Below are 21,962 nucleotides of genomic sequence, written 5' to 3' on the forward strand. Positions count from 1 at the left end.
CAAACAAATATCATTGGCGTGTGTGTGGGGAGTGCTCGCAGTGTCTCGGCCACACTGGGTTTGCCCCTGTTCATGGTGTGTGTGCTTTCCCTGTCTACACTGCTCAGGCTCTAGGTTGCTCTGCCAGGAACTGTCTGGGGTGGGCCCTGGGTTGTGTGCACTTCCCATGTCTAAGCCGCTCAGGTTCAGGTACTCGGGTACCCCACAAAGGCACAGACTTGGTTGGGCCTGCGTTTTGTGCCCTTCCCAGGTCCAAGCAGGTCAGGTGACCAGGTGCTTGGCGAGCACAGTCACCCCCCAGTTGGGGGCTGCATCTTCTTGCTTCCCGTGTCCCAGCCGCTCAGTTTTCTGGGTGTACAACCGGTGCACTTTCTCAGGTGTGCCGTGTGTCTCTTCTGGGGAGCTGATCTCTGGCTGTGACCCTCCTGGTGGATGTCGACCGTCCAGAATCCCAAAAAGTCTTGGTTAGCTCGAAGCCTACTTACAATTTGGTAGATGATGCTTCTCTGGGGCTGCAGTTTCCCCCTACCGGCTCTGGCTGCCCTCACCTGCCTGTCTCCTCCAAGGGATGGGCCGTCTACAGCTGGCTAGCTCTGCTCGGTCCTTTGTTCTGTGAGCAGGCCTGGCGGTGCCTTAGGTTAGGGCTTTTCATGGGATAGCTATCCCACTGTCTGGGTTGCTATCTCAAGTTAGTTTCCTCAGATTGCCCTCGGGGCATTCATGCCTGGTCCTTACCCTAAGCAATGCAGCCCACACCTCCCTGTCCAGTCCCTGCTTGCTAGTGGCAGATGTGAGCATCTGCTCTGCTTCTGCGCTGGGAGTTGCCATTAGGCACATAATCTGTGGGTTTTAATTATTTATTTTTCTTCCTGGTTATGTTGCCCTCTGAGGTTCCAAGGCTCGCCACAGACTCACCGGTGAGAGTGTTTCCTGGTGTTTGGAAACTTCTTTTTTGAGATTCCTTTCCCGGGACATATCTCCATCCCTACCTCTTTTGTCTCTTTTTTAATCTTTATATTTTTTCTTACCTCCTTTTGAAGACAGTGGGCTGCCTCTGGGTGCCTGATGTCCTCTGCCAGCATTCAGAAGTTGTTTTGTGGAATCTGCTCAGCATTCAAATATTCTTTCCATGAATTTGTGGGGGAGAAAGTTGTCTCCCCGTCCTATTCCTCCGCCATCTTAGGATCACCCCCTCCACTTTTTTCAATTCCACTCAGCTAAACAAACACCTTTTTATTCTTCTCATTTCTGTGCTACCTGACTACTACTACCTATAGTGAGTACAAATCCATAGGTCAAGAAGAAGTAGAAGACGGAAGGAGAAAAAAAAAAAAAAACCATGTAAAATTCTTCCTGCATTTCATGGTGAGTGGGTGGTAACTTTATCTGAATTTGGTGAGAGGATTTTGAGCTGAACTAAACTATAACAATATCAATATTTACATGTGATTGAATGTACAAAAGAAGACCTTTTAGGTTCAAAGGGACTGAAAGAAAATAGATGTGGCCAGAGAAATGATTAGGAAAGATAGAGGCACTATTAAATGGTAAACTTTAACTTCTTCACTTGGAAAATGAAGTCAGTATCATTACTTGGCTAAGCAGTTTGCTGAATTCTTTGACTGTATCTCAACAACTATTAAGTCCATCTTTCATTAAAAAAAAAATTGAAATATAGCTAATTTGCTTCCTTGGTAGCTCAGTGGTAAAGAATCTACCTGGTAATGCAAGGGGTACAGATTTGATCCTTCGGTCAGGGAGATCCTCTGGAGAAGGAAATGGCAACCCACTCCAGTATTCTTGTGTGAGAAGCTCATGGACAGAGGAACCTGGTGGGCTACAGTCCAAGGGCTCACAGAGAGTTGGATACAACTTAGCAACTAAAACAACAACAAAATAGCTAATTTACAAGTGTGAGCAAAGTGATTCAACTATACACACACACACACACACACACACGTGCATACATATATAAATATTTTTCAGACCTTTTCCATTAAAGGTTCTCTTGCAAGTTTTCTAAGATCTCCATTTTATTGTTTTGATAGTTAATGTGCTTGTTTTAAAACATCTATTTTAGTTATATGAATGTGAGACCTTTATTTTTCTGAAGATCTTGATTATTTTGTGCCTCTTTTCTGATCATTCTATTAATTATGTTTTTAGTATTCAGGTTATTCTTTTAATTGACATACTGCGTGAATTTGTTGACAGTCCTTATTTGATTGCCGTCTGTGAGCTCATCTTTTACAGAGTACTCTTAGCATCTTGATCTAAGATAGCTCTTGCTCAGAGAGCTGCTTGCTTATTACATTCTTCTTGATGTATAACTCCTCACCAAAGAGAATTTCTTTACTTATTTGTAATGTGGTTTTTGTTCACACATCTGTATTTTATACAGGCATATCTTGGAGATATTGAGGGTTCATTTCCAGACCACAGCAGTAAAGTGAATATAGGAATAAAGCAAATCACAGTCTTTTGGTTTCTCAGTGCACATAAAAGTTCTTTTTATACTATACTGTTACTGTACTGTTGTCTGTAAGTGTACCATAGCATTATTTATAAAAAATTTTCATGCCTTAGTTAAAAATTATTTTATTGCTAGACAGCTAACCATAGCTATTTATGATAACTTGCCTTCAGCGAATAGTGGTAGTAACATTAAAGATCTTTGATCACAAATAATTACAACAAATATAATAGAAATGAAAAATCTTGAAATATTACAAGAATTGCCAAAATGTGATACAGAGATAGGAAGTAAGCAAATGCTGTTGGAAAAATGATGCCAGTGGTCTTGCTTGATGTATGGTTGCCACAAACCTTCAGTTTGTAAAAAATGCAATGTCTTCAAAGTACAGTAAGACAAGTTATAGGTCAGTATTGTTAAAATATAATTTCTCCAGGTTTTATATGGTGAGAAGGTAATCTCTGTTATCTTGAACAGTCTAAAACAGTTTTGACATACAATACGTGGAACAAGTTTAATCCTGTTTCTCTTAGATTATCATTAACAGTTTTCTCTCATAATCTCCCTTAGGAATAGAACATGTCAAGACAGTTTTTAAAGAGGTCAAATATCTTACACAGGATAGAGAAATTGACATGGTGGCTTGCGGTTATATAAGAAAACGTACATTCACATGAACCAGAAACCTTCCAAAATAGAAAGTGTTAAGTTTTGTTAAGGCAGTAGACTTTTTCTCTTTTAGAATTCCAGAACTTCTATATTATATTGTTTTTAAAAGAGAATATACTGCATCCTGCGTCAGACATAGACTGGCGATTCAATTCACATGATAGTATACATGTTAGAATGTCATTCTCCCAAATCATCCCACCCTCTCCCTCTCCCTCTGAGTCCAAAAGTCCGTTATACACATCTGTGTCTCTTTCCCTGTCTTGCATACAGGGTCGTCATTGCCATCTTCCTAAATTCCATATATATGTGTTAGTATACTGTATTGGTGTTTTTCTTTCTGGCTTACTTCACTCTGTATAATCGGCTCCAGTTTCATCCATCTCATCAGAACTGATTGAAATGAATTCTTTTTAACCGCTGAGTAATACTCCATTGTGTATATGTACCACAGCTTTCTTATCCATTCATCTGCTGATGGACATCTAGGTTGTTTCCATGTCCTGGCTATTATAAACAGTGCTGCGATGAACATTGGGGTACATGTGTCTCTTTCAATTCTGGTTTCCTCGGTGTGTATGCCCAGAAGTGGGATTGCTGGGTCATAAGGTAGTGCTATTTGCAATTTTTTAAGGAATCTCCACACTGTTCTCCATAGTGGCTGTACTAGTTTGCATTCCCACCAACAGTGTAGGAGGGTTCCCTTTTCTCCACACCCTCTCCAGCATTTATTGCTTGCAGATTTTTGGATCGCAGCCATTCTGACTGGTGTGAAGTGGTACCTCATTGTGGTTTTGATTTGCATTTCTCTAATAATGAGTGATGTTGAGCATCTTTTCATGTGTTTGTTAGCCATCCGTGTGTCTTCTTTGGAGAAATGTCTATTTAGTTCTTTGGCCCATTTTTTGATAGGGTCGTTTATTTTTCTGGAGTTGAGCTGCAGAAGTTGCTTGTATATTTTTGAGATTAGTCTATGTCTGACGCAGGATGCAGCATGCTTGGGGCTGGTGCATGGGGATGACCCAGAAAGATGTTATGGGGAGGGAGGTGGGAGGGGGGTTCATGTTTGGGAATGCATGTAAGAATTAAAGATTTTAAAATGTAAAAAATAAAAAACTAAAAAAAAAAAATAAAAAATAAAAAAAAAAGAGAATATATATTTTGAATATATATTCTGGATAACTTTTAAAAAATACCACTTATACAGAGCCCCATTTAAAGTACCCAGATACCTATAGGACAAAGTTAAAAGTTCTCCACTAAATATCCCCAAAGCTCTCCACACATCTGTTCCCAAATTGCTTCTCTTATCTCCCTCTGTTTTCTTATACCTCATCTACTTGGTCTTGTCGCCCCTATCCTTGATGCGGATGCTACTTTTTTTTTTTTTTTTACTGTATTTTAAGGATTGAAACTTATTTTTGCAGGGTCATTTTTATAGGTACAGGACTCTGGTTCTTCTGGTCCATTGTCTTACTGAGTTTCCTGGGGATTCTGGCTGCCTACACATCATTGCTGTTGGTGAGTAATGTCTTCTGTTTCTCCCACTCCTTTCATGAGTAGCCTCACTAGGTGCTCTGTCTGTGGCGTGGTTCTCAGTTGGTGCTGGGAACCCTCAGAACCTCAGATCACACTTAGCAGAGTTGGCATTTACATTAGCCACTTGAATATTAGGCAGGAGGGATAGATGGAGGAAAAAAGGCTTGTGCTGCTAGAGGATGTGTCTTACCACTTTGACCCTTAGAAAGAGTGGTAGAACATCCTTTTTCTCTTCTCCTATTTGATAGTCTATTTCCTGGTTCACTTAGTATTATCATTTTAGATGCTCACACCTTCACATGGCAGTACCTTTACATATTGAACTACTCATTCGATAGCCTATCCCCTAAGAGTAAGTCTTTATGGGTCTTATAAGTTAGCTAGCATGTCAAACCTGTTCTAATGCACAATTGCTAGTCCCTTAGTCCAGGTACACTAACCTGTGGCTCAGACAGTAAAGTGTCTGCCTGTAATATGGGAGACTCGGGTTCAATCCCTGGGTCAGGATCCCCTGGAGAAGGAGATGACAACCCACTCCAGTCCTCTTGCCTGGAGAATTCCGTAGACTGAGGAGCCTGGTAGGCTGCAGTCCATGGGGTCGTAAAGAGTTGGACTTAACTGAGTGACTTCACTTAGTCCAGGTGCAGAATACATTTTAGCAAATATCTTTAGGCAGTAGAGACCCTGCCTGTGTTTCTTGACACAGTAGGGTCATGTAGTATGAGAAATTCAGGCCAGGAAATAGAGGAATTTGAAGAAGTGTAAAGCATGTGAGACTGATTCTTAGTTAACTGGAGTTTTTCAGTGCCCTTTTATACATGGGGCATATATATTTCTTTCTCTGATTTCATGATTCCTTCTCTCCACTGATTTCCTGTCTGATACAGAAGATCCAAACCCCCAAATCATTTAATATTTGCCTTAATTTTTCATTCAACAAAATGTGTTGCTTATTATATGAGTGATAAATAATGAGGATACAGAAATCAACAAGACACGTGCAGTTTCTGTTTGCATGTGGGGCACTTCAGAGTGACAGGTATGAGGTATAAAGTTATAATAGTCCTTAAATCTTGAAAGATGAAGCTGTTAAAGTGCTGCAGTCAATATGCCAGCAAATTTGGAAAACTCAACAGTGGCCATGGAACTGGAAAAGGTCAGTTTTTATTCCAGTCCCAAAGAAAGGCAATGCCAAAGAATGTTCAATCTACTGCCCAATTGCACTCATCTCACATGATAGCAAAGTAATGCTCAAAATTCTCCAAGCCAGGTTCAACAGTATGTGACCTGGGAACTTCCAGATGTTCAAGCTGGATTTAGTAAAGACAGAGGAACCAGAGATCAAATTGCCAACATCCGTTGGATCACCAAAAAAGCAAGAGAGTTCCAGAAAAATATCTACTTCTGCCTTATTGACTGCACCAAAGCACTTGACTGTGTGGATCATAACAGACTGTGGAAAATTCTTTTACAGATGGGAATGTCAGACCACCTTACCTGCCTCCTGAGAAATCTGTACGCAGGTCAGGAAGCAACAGTTATAACTGGATATGGAACGACAAACTGGTTCCAAATCGGGAATGGAGTACGTCATGGCTGAATATTGTTACTGCTTATTTTGTTTTAATTTTGTCTTCTCCTGCAAGACTTTTTATTTTTATTTATTTTTAAATATAAATTTATTTATTTTAATTGGAGGCTAATTACTTTACAATATTGTATTGGTTCTGCCATACATCAACATGAATCCACCACAGGCATACACGTGTTCCCTATCCTGAACCCCCCTCCCACTTCCCTCCCCGTACCATCCCTCTGGGTTGTCCCAGTGCACCAGCCCCAAGCATCCGTATCATGCATCGAACCTGGACTGGCGATTCGTTTCTTATATGATATTATACATGTTTCAATGCCCTTCTCCCAAATCATCCCACCCTCGCCCTCTCCCACAGAGTCCTAAAGACTGTTCTATACATCTGTGTCTCTTTTGCTGTCTCGCATACAGGGTTATCATTACCATCTTTCTAAATTCCATATATATGCATTAGTATACTGTATTGGTATTTTTCTTTCTGGCTTACTTCACTCTGTATAATAGTCTCCAGTTTCATCCACTTCATTAGAACTGATTCAAATGTATTCTTTTTAATGGCTGAATAATACTCCATTGTGTATATGAACCACAGCTTTCTTATCCATTCATCTGCTGATGGACATCTAGGTTGGTTCCATGTCCTGGCTATTATAAACAGTGCTGTGATGAACATTGGGGTACTTACATGCAGAGTACATCATGCAAAATGCCGAGCTGAATGAAGCATAAACTGGAATCATGATTGCTAGGAGAATGCACCTATGGACACCTTATCTTTGACAAAGGAGGCAAGAATATACAATGGATTAAAGACAATCTCTTTAACCCTAACCACTTGTTAAAGTGGTGCTGGGGAAACTGGTCAACCACTTGTAAAAGAATGAAACTAGAACACTTTCTAACATCAAACACAAAAATAAACTCAAAATGGATTAAAGATCTAAGCATAAGACCAGAAACTGTAAAACTCCTAGGGGAGAATATAGGCAAAACACTCTCCAACATAAATCACAGCAGGATCCTCTATGACCCACCTCCTAGAATATTGGAAATAAAAGCAAAGACAAACAAATGGGATCTAATTAAAATTAAAAGCTTCTGCACAACAAGGGAAACTGTAAGCAAGATGAAAAGACAGCCTTCTCAGTGGGAGAAAATAATAGCAAATGAAGCAACTGACAAACAACTAATCTCAAAAATATACAAGCAACTCCTGCAGCTCAATTCCAGAAAAATAAATGATCCAATCAAAAAATGGGCCAAAGACCTAATTAGACATTTCTCCAAAGAAGACATACAGATGGGTAACAAACACATGAAAAGATGCTCAACATTACTCATTATCAGAGAAATGCAAATCAAGACCACAATGAAGTACCACTTCACATCAGTTAGAATGGCTGTGATCCAACAGTCTACACGCAATAAATGCTGGAGAGGGTGTGGAGAAAAGGGAACCCTCTTACACTGTTGGTGGGAATGCAAACTAGTACAGCCACTATGGAGAACAGAATGGAGATTTCTTAAAAAACTGGAAATAGAACTGCCATACAACCCAGCAATTCCACTGCTGGGCATACACACTGAGGAAACCAGAATTGAAAGAGGCATGTGTACCCCAATGTTCATCGCAGCACTGTTTATAATAGCCAGGACATGGAAGCAACCTAGATGTCCATTAGCAGACGAATAGATAAGAAAGCTGTGGTAACATATACATAATGAAGTATTACTCAGCCATTAGAAAGAATACATTTGAATGAGTTCTAATGAGGTGGATGAAACTGGAGCCTATTATACAGAGTGAAGTAAACCAGAAAGAAAAACACCAAATACAGTATACTAATGCATGTATATGGAATTTAGAAAGATGGTAATGATAACCCTATATGCGAGACAGCAAAAGAGACACAGATGTATAGAACAGTCTTTTGGACTCTGTGGGAGAGGGCGAGGGTGGGATGATTTGGGAGGATGACATTGAAACATGTATAATATCATATAAGAAATGAATTGCCAGTCCAGGTTTGATGCAGGATACAGGATGCTTGGGGCTGGTGCACTGGGATGACCCAGAGGGATGGTACGGGGAGGGAGGAGGGAAGGGGGTTCAGGATGGGGAACGCGTGTATACCCGTGGCAGATTCATGTTGATGTATGGCAGAACCAATACAATATTGTAAAGTAATTAGCCTCCAATTAAATAAATTTAAATTAAATAATTTTCATTAATTTTAATGTTTCAATTAATTTGTTTTAATTTTAATGATAATTATTTTATAGTACTGTGATGGATTTGGCCATGCATCAACACGAGTTGCCATGGGTGTGCGTGTGTCCCTCCCATCCTGGGACCCCCTCCCACATCCCTCCCTACCCTATCCCTCTGGGTTGTCCCAGAGCACTGGCTCTGGGTGCCCTGCTTCATGCTTGGAACTTGCATTGGTTATCTATTTTACATATGGTAATGAATTCTGCTTTTATGATATTCATTTCTCTTGGAAGTGTAAAAAATTTGTCTTTGTCTTGAAGTGAACACAGGTGTTTATGTGTACAAGCAACACACTAAGTCTCTTGAGAACTATTTTGAGAAACACTGGCAATGTGCTTATTTTCTTTTACTGTTTGAATAACTTCTTCCTTAAAAATAAAGAAATCTTGTGTATCCCCCCCCCCAAAAAAAAAGATTTCTGGGAGAAATATCAATAACCTCAGATATGCAGATGACACCACCCTTATGGCAGAAAGTGAAGAGGAACTAAAGAGTCTATTGATGAAAGCGAAAGAGGAGAGTGCAAAAGCTGGTTTAAAACAACATTCAGAAAACTAAGTTCATGGCATCTGGTCCCATCACTCCATGGCAAATAGATGGGGAAACAGCAGAAACAGTGACAGACTCTTTTCTTGGGCTCCAAAATCACTGCAGATGGTGACCACAGCCATGAAATTAAAAGACACTTGCTCCTTGGAAGAAAAGCTATGACCAACCTAGACAGCATATTTAAAAACAGAGAAATTACTTGGCTGACAAAGTCTGTCTAGTCAAAACTATGGTTTTTCCAGTAGTCATGTATGGATGTGAGAGTTGGACTATAAAGAAAGCTGAGCACTGAAGAATTAATGCTTTTGAACTGTGGTGTTGGAGAAGACTCTTGAGAGTCTCTTGGACTGCAAAGAGATGCAACCAGTCAATCCTAAGGAAAATCAGTCCTGATTTTTGGAAGGACTGATGCTGAAGCTGAAACTCCAATACTTTGGCCACCTGATGCGAAGAACTGACTCATTTGAAAAGACCCTGATGCTGGGAAAGATTGAAGGCGGGAACAGAAGGGGACGGCAGAGGATGAGATGGTTGGATGGCAATACCTACTCAATGGACATGAGTTTGAGTAAACTCTGTAAGTTGGTAATGGACAGGGAGGCCTGATGTGCTGCAGTCCATGGGGTCGCAAAGAGTCGGACACGACTGAGTGACTGAACTGAACCCAGGGGATGTTGAAGAAAAAGGAATAACATCATTTTAGATAGGCTTGTAACAGACCTTGGAAGGCCTGAAAAGTGAGCTAGTACATTAAGCATAAATCAGATTTCTATTTAGGAAAATCATCCTGGAAATTGTGGTGTGGAGCCTCAGCTTTCTGAGTCTCAGTTTCTTTTCTTCCAAATGAGCAAGATAATATTTAATAGAATGGTATTTTATAAGGCTGAATAAAGAACAAGTGAACTATATTTGTGAAATTGTTTTGATAAAAATCTGTCTCATACATTCTCTCATTCATATCCTAAGCACCTGAGGACTCTGTTTTTCCGTTCCTGTCTCCACACTGACTTGATGACTGGCTAGATTTAGCTTCAAATTCAATCTAGGATTTATTGCCTAAATACTGATGTTAATGATAGTGGCTAGTAGTTATGACAGTGGCACTGGCTCCTCAAGAAAGGTTTTTTAGATGACCCTTGGAAAGGCTGGCCCCTGACCTCTGTTCTCTAAGAAGTGACTGAGTAATACCTACCAAGAAATTGGTAGGAACTCAAGAAAGATATCAGTACACTAACTTTGCAAAATCCCAGAGAAGATGATAATAAATTCTTCCAGGGGTTGCTGGTGAAAGGTACAAGTAGGAGGTGACACGTGAACTTTCTTTGAAGCTTCAGTGGCATGGGAAGGGGGAGAGCTTTTTAGCAGAGGAACAGAATGGCAAATTCCCAGCATATGAAAACTGCTGATGTAGCAAGAAGTGGATGTAATACCAGACTCTGAAAGAATTTTGAATTCAGGAAAGAGTTTTTGGCAGCATCTTGGGGACTTCAATATAGTCTTTTTTTTTCTTTTTTCAGGTACTTGGGATTTTGTTGCTTTGGGAGGGGATTGAATTGTACCTGCACTGGTGTCATAAGGTAGGACATCTGAATCTTCATAGGAGTCCTGAGACCAGGACTGAAAGTGCCTCTTTAGCATTGTGTCAAATACAGAGCTTCCCTTTGTTTTGTTGTTCCCCTTATAGAAAAAGACTACTTACACCATTTTAGTTGAAATCGTTAAATTTGTAAGAAAGGTAACTGATGTACTGAAGGAACTGAACCTCAACTTTATTTTTTCTCCCTACTCTGGACTCTGTGACTCTGTTCTTCTCATTCCCGTAAAATCTTAGGCAACCTCCATTATTTTCCCAGTCCTTTATAGTCACAAGAACAGTCTTGTTTCATTCATTAAAAATTTCACTTCACTCCAACTTCTTGAAGTATTTCCCTTCCCCAATTTCACATGACCCAGGCCTGGGAACTTGCAGTGGTGGAAAGAGCATGATTGTCCTTTTACCTTTCTTCCAGAGTATGGCTCAGGGGAAGGAGAGATAGGATAGAAGAACACAGTCCCACACGGAGGGGTTGGTTCTATCAGGACCAAGTTAATGCAGTTGTTGGCTCTTAACTGCATGGATTTTTCCATGTGTATTTTCAGAGACCCTTCTGCTGACTTCCCTGGTGGCTTAGATGGTAAAGTGTCTGCCTACAATGCGGGAGACCGGGGTTCAATATCCCTGGGTTGGGAAGATCTCCTGCAGAAGGAAATGGCAACCCACTCCAGTATTCTTGCCTGGAAAATCCCATGGATGGAGGAGCCTGGTAGGCTACAGTCCATGGGGTCACAAAGAGTCAGACAAGACTGAGCGACTTCACTTTCACTTTCTAACGTTGAGAACCTTGATTGCAACTCTCTTGGTAAAGTGAATGCCTGTCTTCCTATATGCCCTGATGCTTCTCTGCTGAGGTCCTTTTGACTCTCCCTTAGTTTGAAGCCCTTTAAAGTTATATTAGCAATTACAAAGGATCCATACCTGTTCTGAGGAAGCAGTCATTACTGATCCAGCATCTGAAGACATGCAGCTCATTTCCAACACTGCCTCTCTTGTCTTATACTGCCATGGGCTTGAGCATCTCCAGCACAGCCTCTTGGTATTTATAGACTTTTTTTAAGGCATGGTTTTCCTTGTATTTCCTCAAATCCAGGAGCATGTCAAATTCTCTGAGTGATCTCCTTAAATTTCCTCTTTTTCAAAAGGAAAGTATGAACTGAAAATATAAATTTAAGGATTAGAACAGATGGAAATTGAAGTTGTAAGTTCTTACAAGGAAAGAGTGTAGACTGAAAAGTACATAAACAGGCCTGTTGAGATCACCATCTATTTTGGAATTGGGACAGCACTATCAGTTAGTTACTACCAAGTTATAACCCTATAGGTTGTACCATTCTGATGATCATTCTAGCCTTTTACAGAAACCATGCTTACCTTGCTGCTGGCAGTGAGTGCTGCTACTTGGCCTCTGCCACAGGAGAATCATATCATTGCTTTTGAACTCAGGAAGCCAGTTTGAGTGGCAACACCCCTCACCTTTATCCAGGCATAAAACATGGCCACTCTGGTGCTTTTCAAGGATGCTGACACTTTCTCACTATGTGTTTTTCAGTGTCCTCTGAGACCGCCCATAGAGCCCAGAATAGTGTGGTTTAGCTTATTATAGGTGATAGCATTCCAGAAACCTTTTCTCAATAAACCATTGAATTCTTTCTTCCATATTACACCAAGAAATCGCTGGCATCCCAATTTTATAATGCATCGGCTACCATTTTTTTTTAAATTGAAGTATACTTGGTTTACAGTATTATATTAGTATTAGGTATGTAACATAGTAATCAATATATTTATATTATATTCCATTTAAAATTATTATAAGCTGTTGGCTATATTCCCTGTGCTGTACATAACATCCTTGTATCTTGCTAAGTTTTATATCTAGTAGTTAGTGTCTCTTAATCCCCTTTCCCTATCTAGCTCCTCCCCTACTCCTTTCTCTGCTAGTGACCACTAGTTTGTTTTCTGTATCTGTGAGTCTGTTTCTGTTCCATTATATTCATTAATTTATTTTGTATATTCTGCATATGCATAAAAACATACAGTATTTCTCATTCTCAGTCTGATGTGCTTTACTAAGCATAGTATCTTCCAGGCCCATCCATTTTTTGCAAATGGCAAGTTCCATTTTTATGTCCTAGTTGTATTCCATTGTGTGTAACTACATACACACACACACACACACACACACACATCACATCATTTTATCCATTCATCTGTTGTTGATGGAACAGTTAGGTTCCTTCCACATCTTGGCTATTGTAAATAAAACTGCTATGAGCATTGGGGTTCATATTTCTTTTTGAATTGATGTTTTCATTTTCTTTAGCATAACCCCAGGAATGGAATTGGTGGAACATATGGTAGTTCTGTTTTCAATTCTTTTGAGGACCCTCCATACTGTGTTTCATAGTGGTTGTAAAAATTTACATTTGTACCAATGTGTACTAGGATTCCCTTTTTTCCACATCCTTGCCAACATTTATTATTTGTTGAATTTTTGACAATGGCCATTCTGACAGGTGTGAGGTGATAGCTCACTGTGGTTTTGCTTTGCATTTTTATGATGATTAGTGATGCTGAGCATCTTTTCGTGTGCCTTTTTCACCATCTCTATGTCTTCTTTGGAAACATGTCATTCAGGTCTTGTGCCCAATTTTAAATTGGGTTGTTTCTTTTTTTAATGTTGAGCTGTATGAGCTCTTTATATATTTTGGATGTTGACCCCTTATCAAGCGTGTGATTTCCACATATCTTCTCTCATTCAAAAGATAGTCTTTTCATTTTGTTGATTGCTTCCTTTGCTGTATCAGTTCAGTTCAGTCACTCAGTCATGTTTGACTCTTTGCGACCCCATGAACTGCAGCACACCAGGCCTCCCCATCTAATACCAACTCCCCGAGCCCACCCAAACTCATGTCCAAGAATCAGTTATGCCATCCAACCATCTCATCATCTGTCGTCCCCTTCTCCTCCTGCCCTCAATCTTTCCCAGCATCAGGGTCTTTTCAAATGAGTCAGCTCTTTGCAACAGGTGGCCAAAGTATTGGAGTTTCAGCTTCAACATCAGACCTTCCAATGAACACCCAGGACTGATCTCCTTTAGGATGGACTGGTTGGATCTCCTTGGAGTCCAAGGGACTCTCAAGAGTCTTCTCCAACACCACAGTTCAAAAGCATCAATTCTTTGGCACTCAGCTTTCTTTATAGACCAACTCTCACATACATCCATGACTACTGGAAAAACCATAGCCTTGACTAGAGGGACCTTTGTTGGCAAAGTAATGTCTCTGCTTTTTAATATGCTATGTAGGTTGGTCATAACTTTTCTTCCAAGGAGTAAGCGTCTTTTAATTTCATGGCTGCAATCACCATCTGTGATTTTGGAGCCCAGAAAAATAAAGACTCTCACTGTTTCCACTGTTTCCCCATCTATTTCCCATGAAGTGATGGGATCAGATGCCATGATCTTAGTTTTCTGAATGTTGAACTTTAAGCCAATTTTTTCACTCTTCTCTTTCACTTTCATCAACAGGCTCTTTAGTTCCTCTTCACTTTCTGCCATAAGGGTGGTGTCATCTGCATATCTGAGGTTATTGATATTTCTCCTGACAATCTTGATTCCAGCTTGTGCTTCTTCCAGCCCAGTGTTTCTCATGATGTACTTTGCATAGAAGTTAAATAAGCAGGGTGACAATATACAGCCTTGACATACTCCTTTTCCTATTTAGAACCAGTCTGTTGTTCCATGTCCACTTTTAACTGTTTCTTCCTGACCTGCATACAGGTTTTTCAAGAGGCAGATCAGATGGTCTGGTATTCTCATCTCTTTCAGAATTTTCCACAGTTGATTGTGATCCACACAGTCAAAGCCTTTGGCATAGTCAATAAAGCAGAAATAGATGTTTTTCTGCAACTCTCTTGCTTTTCCGAAGATCCAGTGGACGTTGACAATTTGGTCTCTGGTTCCTCTGCCTTTTCTAAAACCAGCTTGAACGTCTGGAAGTTCACGGTTCACATACTGTTGAAGCCTGGCTTGGAGAATTTTGAGCATTACTTTACTAGCGTGTGAGATGAGCACGATTGTGCAATAGTTTGAGCATTCTTTGGCATTTCCTTTTTTTGGGATTGGAATGACAACTGACCTTTTCCAGCCCTGTGGCCACTGCTGAGTTTTCCAAATTTGCTGGCATAGTGAGTGCAGCACTTTCACAGCATCATCTTTCAGGATTTGAAATAGCTCAACTGGAATTCCATCACCTCCACTAGCTGTGTTAGTAGTGATGCTTCCTAAGGCCCACTTGACATCACATTTCAGGATGTCTGGCTCTAGGTGAGTGATCACACCATGGTGTTTAACTGGGTCATGAAGATCTTTTTTGTACAGTTCTCCTGTGTATTCTTGCCACCCCTTCTTAATATCTTCTGCTTCTGTCAGGTCCATACCATTTCTGTCCTTTATTGAGCCCGTCTTTGCATGAAATATTCCCTTGGTATCTTTAATTTTCTTGAAGAAAACAATACAAGAGACTCTACAGATGGACATCACCAGATGGCCAACACCGAAATCAGATTGATTATATTCTTTGCAGCCAAAGGTGGAGAAGCTCTATACAGTCAGCAAAAACAAGACCAGGAGCTGACTGTGGCTTAGATCATGAACTGCCTATTGCCAAATTCAGACTTAAATTGAAGAAAGTGGGGAAAACCACTAAACCATTCAGCTGTGACCTAAATCAAATCCCTTGTGATTATACAGTGGAAGTGAGAAATAGATTTAAGGGACTAGATCTGATAGATAGAGTGCCTGATGAACTATGGAGAGAGGTTTGTGACATTGTACAGGAGACAGGGATCAAGACCATCCTCAGGAAAAAGAAATGCAAAAAAGCAAAATGGCTGTCTGAGGAGGTCTTTCAAATAGCTGTGAAAAGAAGAGAAGCAAAAAGCAAAGGAGAAAAGGAAAGATATACCCATTTGAATGCAGAGTCCCGAAGAATAGCAAGGAGAGATAAGAAAGCCTTCCTCAGGGATCGATTCAAAGAAATAGAGGAAAAGAATAGAATGGGAAAGACTAGGGATCTCTTCAAGAAAGTTACAGATACCAAGGGAACATTTCATGCAAAGATGGGCACAATAAAGGACAGAAATGGTATGGACCTTTGCTGTATATAAGCTTTTAATTTTAATTAGGTCTTATTTATTTTTTTTTCCCTTGCTTGAGGAGATGAACCCAAAAAATATTCTACGACTTACATCAGGGAGTGCTATTGCTTGTGTTTTCTCTAGAAGTTTTATTATTTCCAGTCTTAAATTTAGGTCTTTGATCTGTTTTGAGTTTATTCTTATATATGGTCTGAGAAAATGTTCTAGCTTCTTTCGTTTACATGTACCACTCTAGCTTTCCCAGCACCACTTATTGAAGAGACTGTCTTTACCCCAGTGTACATTTTGCATGTGTAGGCCACTATTGAGCCAAGGTTTCAGAAAATGAAACAAGCAGTTAGAGTCATTTTACAATATATAATACCTGAATTCTGGTATAGTGAATCCAGAATCTCTGGTAAGTGCACACTTATCAACATTTTGTTGTTGTTCAGTCACTGTCATGTCCAACTCTTTGCACCCCATGAACTGCAGCACACCAGGCCTCCCTGTCCTTCACTATCTTCCTCAGTTTGCTCAAACTCATGTCCATTTAGTCAGTGATCCATCCAGCCATCTCATCCTCTGTCACTTGCTTTTCCTGTTGCCCTCAAACTTTCCCAGTATCAGGGTCTTTTCTAGTGAGTTGGCTTTTCGCATCAGGTGGCCAAAATATTGGCACTTCTTTGCAACCCCATGGACTATACAATCCTTGGAATTCTCCAGGCCAGAATACTGGAGTGGGTAGTCTTTCCCTGCTCCAGGGAATCTTCCCAACCCAGGGATTGAACCCAGTCTCCTGCACTGCAGGCGGATTCTTTACCAGCTGAGTCACAAGAGAAGCCCATACATACATAAGTTTAGCCCAGTCTTGAATTCTTTTCTCCTTGTTTAACAATCATAGGATTTTTTTTGTACATAGACTGTAGAGTTTGGTCAATAAATTTAATAGAGCCATCTCTTGAAGTATTCTTAGGTCTAATTCTGATTATAAGTCTGTAGACAAATAGGAAAAGGAGTACGTCAAGGCTGTATATTGGCACCCTGCTTATTTAACGTATATGCAGAGTACATCATGAGAAATGCTGGGCTGGAGGAAGCACAAACTGGAATCAAAATCGCCGGGAGAAATATCAATAACCTGATATGTAGATGACGCCACCCTTATGGCAGAAAGTGAAGAAGAACTAAAAAGCTTCTTGATGAAAGTGAAAGAGGAGAGTGAAAAAGTTGGCTTAAAGCTCAACATTCAGAAAATGAAGATCATGGCATCTGGTCCCATCACTTCATGGGAAGTAGATGGGGAAACAGTGGAAACAGTGGCTGACTTTATTTTTGTGGGCTCCAAAATCACAGATGGTGATCGTAGCCATGAAATTAAAAGACGCTTGTTCCTTGGAAGCAAAGTTATGCCCAACCTAGACAGAATATTAAAAAGCAGAGACATTACTTTGCCATCAAAGGTCCATCTAATCAAGGCTGTGGTTTTTCCAGTAGTCAGGTATGGATGTGAGAGTTGGACTATAAAGAAAGCTGAGTGCCGAAGAATTGATGCTTTTGAACTGTGGTGTTGGAGAAGACTCTTGAGCGTCCCTTGGACTGCAAGGAGATCCAGCCAGTTCATCCTAAAGGAGATCAGTCCTGGGTGTTCATTGAAGGAACTGATGTTGAAGCTGAAACTCCAATACTTTGGCCACCTGATGCGGAGAGCTGAGTCATTTGAAAAGACCCTGATGCTGGGAAAGATTGAGGTAGGAGGAGAAGGGGATGACAGAGGATGAGATGGTTGGATGTAATCACCGCCTTGATGCACATGGGTTTGGGTGAACTCCGGGAGTTGGTAATGGACAGGGAGGCCTGGCATGCTGCAGTTCATGGGGTTGCAAAGAATCGCACACGACTGAGCAACTGAACTGACCTGAGACAATGGAAAGTGATGCAGGTGAGGTATGAGAAAGAATGGGCACCCCCTTGAAAGGTGACCACCTTAGTCAGGGCTTCATCCGTTGAAGGATTAGGTTCCTGGACATGTGAGGAGAGATTGCTTCTGTTGACAGCAGGGATTCTGGGGGGCTTGGAGTTTCAGTTTTTAGTGTGCAAAGAATAAACCTGGAAGGAAAGGGTTAGTACCAGGCCTGTAAACTATTCTTCCACTTAGGTATGTTCAGAGAGGAATGAATGACCACAATCAAAACTCTTTATAAACATACCAAAGGTATTTAAACATACTAAAAATAGTTATTAGTCAAAAGGTAGTGAAGAATTTTTATCTATGAAAATTTCTAGCAGAATATAACCTGGTATATTTGGGTCGCTTATTGTAAATAATCTTGAAATTTATAAATTTGTATGGTGGGAGACATGGCTGACCCAAGTTGCATAATTAATGGGATATAAGATAAGGATGCTTCATAACTCAAAAGGCTCCTTCGTGAATCGAAGTTTCCATACATTTTGCTCAAAACACACACCTCACATTAACAAATTTCTTATTATTGAAGTATAGTTGATTTACTTCATGGCATATAGAAGGGGAAAAAGTGGAAAGAGTGAAAGATTTTATTTTTTTGGGCTCCAAAATTACTGTAGATGGTGACTGCAGCCATGAAATTAAAAGATGCTTGCTCTTTGTAAGGAAAAGTTGCGAGAAAGCTAGGCAGTGTATTAAAAAGCAGAGACATCACTTTGCTGACACAGGTCCTTTTAAACAAAGCTATTATTTTTCCAGTAGTCATGTGAGAGTTGTGAGAGTTGGGACATAAAAAAGGCTGAGCACTGAAAAATTGGTGCTTTCAAACTGTAGTGCTGGAGAAGACTTGAGAGTCCCTTGGACTGCAAGATCAAACCAGTCAATCCTAAAGGAGATCACCCCAATCAATCCTAAAGGAGATCACCCCAGAATATTCATTGGAAGGCCTGATGCTGAAGCTGAAGCTCTAATACTTTGGACCACCTGATGTGAAGAGCTGACTCATTGGAGAAGACCCTGATTCTCGGAAAGACTGAAGGCAAAAGGAGAAGGGAATGCAGAGGATGAGATGGTTAGAGAGCATCACCGACTCGATGAACATGAGTTTGAGCAAACTCTGGGAGATAATGAAGGACAGGGAAACCTGGCGTGTTGAGTGCATGGTGTCACCCAGAATTGGATACAACTTAGAAACTAAACAACAGCTTAGTTGATTTACAGTGTTGTTTTAGGGGTACAGCCAAGTGATCATTTATAAACACACATGCATATATATTCTTTTTAAGATTCTTTTCCATTATAAATCACTGTAAGATGTTGAGTATAGTTCCCTGTGCTATGCAGTAGATCCTTGTTTTTTAATCCATTTCATATATAGTAATGTGTATTTGTTAATCCCAAACTCCTCATTTTTCCCTCCCCATTCTCCTTTCCCCTTTGGCAACCATAGTTTGTTTTCTGTGTCTGTGAATCTATTTCTGTTTTGTAAATAACTTCATTTGTATCTTTTTTTAGATTCTGCATATAAATGAAATCATATGATATTTGCCTTTCAATCTGACATACTTAGTTTGACAAGGTCTAGATTCATCTGTGTTATTGCAATTGGCAATATTTCATTTTTTTAATGGCTAAGTAAGATTCCATTGTATCTGTGTACCACATTTTCTTTGTGCATTCATCTGTTGATAGACATTCATGTTGCTTTCATGTCTTGGCTATTGTAAATAGTGCTGCAATGAACATTGGGGTTCATGTATTGTTTCAGACCATGTATTTCTCTAGATATATGCCCAGGAGTGGTGTTGCAGGGTCATATGGTAGCTCTACTTTTAGTTTTTTAAGGAGCCTCCAACCATTTTCCTGTGGCTGCACCAGTTTACATTCCTACCAACAGTTTAGGAGGGTTCCCTTTTATCTACACCTCTCCAGCAATTATTATTTGTAGACTTTTTTTGACAGCCATTCTGACTGGTGTGAGTTGATACCTCATTGTAGTTTTGATTTGCATTTCTCTAATAATTGGTGCTGTTGAGCATCTTTTCATTTCCCTGTTGGCTATCTATATGTTTTCTTTGGCAAAAGGTCTGTTAAGGTCTTCTGCCCATTTTTGATTGGGTTGTTTGGTTTTTTGATAGTTGCAGCATTTGCAAATATTTTGTCTTCTTCTGTGGATTGTCTTTTCATTTTGTTCTTGGTTTCCTTTGCTGTGCAAAAACTTCTAAGTTTAACTAGGTCTCATTTGTTTATTTTTGCTTTTATTTCCATTATTCAAGAAAATGGATTCCAAAAAATATTGCTACAAAAAACACACCTCATATTTTAAGTCCAGGATCAGCATGTATCATAATACAGGAAAGGAAAGACATTTTTATGAATAGCTGCATTTGATAGAATCAGATTTTTCCACAAGAAAAATTTTTATCTTTAATTGACTATCATTTCAATCATTAGTGAAGTTTGGTGTTGGGTGTGATCACAGAATCACAGAAGATTCATATGAATCTTATTTGACAATCAAACCCTTGTGTTGTAATGGTTAAGATTTCTGCATCTGTTAATAGGAGAAATTGGACTATAATTTTTCTCTCTTGTAATGTCCTTATTGAATTTGAATATCAATGTTTTGTTGGCTTCATAAGACAAGTTAGAGAGCATTCCCTCTGTTTTATTCTCTAGGAGAGCTTGTTAAAGTGGAAATATTTCTTTCTTAAACGTTTGGAAAATTAACCATTGAAGGCAGTATGACCTGGAATTATTTTGTGAGAAGGTTTAATTATGGAATCAATTGCTTTTTTATAGAGATTATGAGAGAGTGGGAACCAAGTATTCTTTACAGGCAACATAGAAGCAGAAAAACTATATTTGAAGGAGAAAAATTTAAAGTTGTATATGCTTGGTCTCAGTGTTCTTTCTCAATGAAATAATTAGTGTTCTGGCTAACAGATATTTTTCATCTGTTCAACAAATGTTTATTGGGTATTTTCTATGAATCAGACATATTCTGCAAGGCAGTGAAGATATAATTATAAACAAATATTGTCCTTGACCTCTTGAAACTTACAGTCAGCTGGGGAAAACGTTCACTGAGAAGGTACTTAACTTATAAAATATTTTTTACTTGTTACCATATTGAGTCATATAAAAGAGTAGTGAATATTTATAATAGCCATTATTGAAGCTGAGTGAGACATGCCAGGCCCAGCTGAGGTGGAGATGATAAGTTAGTAAAGGTATCAGGCCATATACATAGCTGTGTAATTTTTTTTCTCCAGAAAGCAAAGAGGGTAAATTATTGAATTCATCTAATATTGAGCATTTGCAGGTTGGATAGGTTAAAAGGATGAGGAAATGAGGACCCAGACACTATAGGCACACATACATTTCCTAAGGATGGTTCTCATCCAAGATTAGTGCTTGGAAGTCAGGAAATTCTTTTTGTTTCCCCAGACCCTGATTCTGCTAGTGATTGTGATATGCTCATTTTTTTTCTGGATTTTATTCACTTACTGGAAAGACAGATGGCTCACCGTTGGGCTGTCACTGCAGGTAAGCACCATTCTTAGTTGTAGCCCTGTCTGTTCAAATGTGTTCAGCCTGACTTTTGGCTTTCTCCCAGGTCTTTGCTCCCTACATACACCTGAGCAGCATAGCTATGATGGTTATTCTTTCATGGCCTTTGGCTTTCTACTTGATCCATTTGGAAGGAGAAGGTATGTTCTGTGGGTGAAACCTTGCCTGATCCTTTCAGTTCTGCCTTTAACTTCTGTACCTTACTCAGTGAAACAAGCTGGATAGGTAGCCACCAGTATACCTCTTTGAAATTCATTCAGCTTATTACTCAGTCATGCTCCGTATAGTCAGACAACCCCACATGACCTATCATAGCATTTCCCTGATCAAACCAATCTTCTTGTAAAGAGGGATTCTTCTTCTAGAAAAATAAAAGTTTTCTCTCTTTTGTTACACATTGACCGTCTTGAAATGGATTGGGATTAGGGAGAGAATAGAGGCAATTTTATTTGACCAGAATGATGTTATAAATCCCAGTTCTTTAAGTTTGTATTTAAATATTACTAGTTTCAACTCATGAACCAGGTGCAGATATCCATGGGTACATCTTAGTAACTCAGAGTAGAAGTGTGTGAGTCCCTGTCACAT

The 21,962-nt window shown here is 39.7% G+C and overlaps 1 protein-coding gene across 1 annotated transcript in view; it reads left to right on the forward strand.

Annotated features, from left to right (window-relative positions):
- Positions 1-21,962, forward strand: part of LOC138426405 (glycerophosphodiester phosphodiesterase domain-containing protein 4-like) — a 169,486-nt gene that overhangs the window by 21,366 nt on the left and 126,158 nt on the right. Inside the window, exons 2-5 of the mRNA XM_069564919.1 lie at positions 4,570-4,663; positions 10,614-10,673; positions 21,252-21,350; positions 21,421-21,514. Of these exons, the coding sequence (XP_069421020.1) occupies positions 4,570-4,663; positions 10,614-10,673; positions 21,252-21,350; positions 21,421-21,514 (347 nt within the window). The remainder of the gene's footprint in view (positions 1-4,569; positions 4,664-10,613; positions 10,674-21,251; positions 21,351-21,420; positions 21,515-21,962) is intronic.

This window comes from Ovis canadensis, chromosome 21 (assembly GCF_042477335.2).
Source record: "Ovis canadensis isolate MfBH-ARS-UI-01 breed Bighorn chromosome 21, ARS-UI_OviCan_v2, whole genome shotgun sequence".
Lineage (NCBI taxonomy): Eukaryota > Metazoa > Chordata > Mammalia > Artiodactyla > Bovidae > Ovis > Ovis canadensis.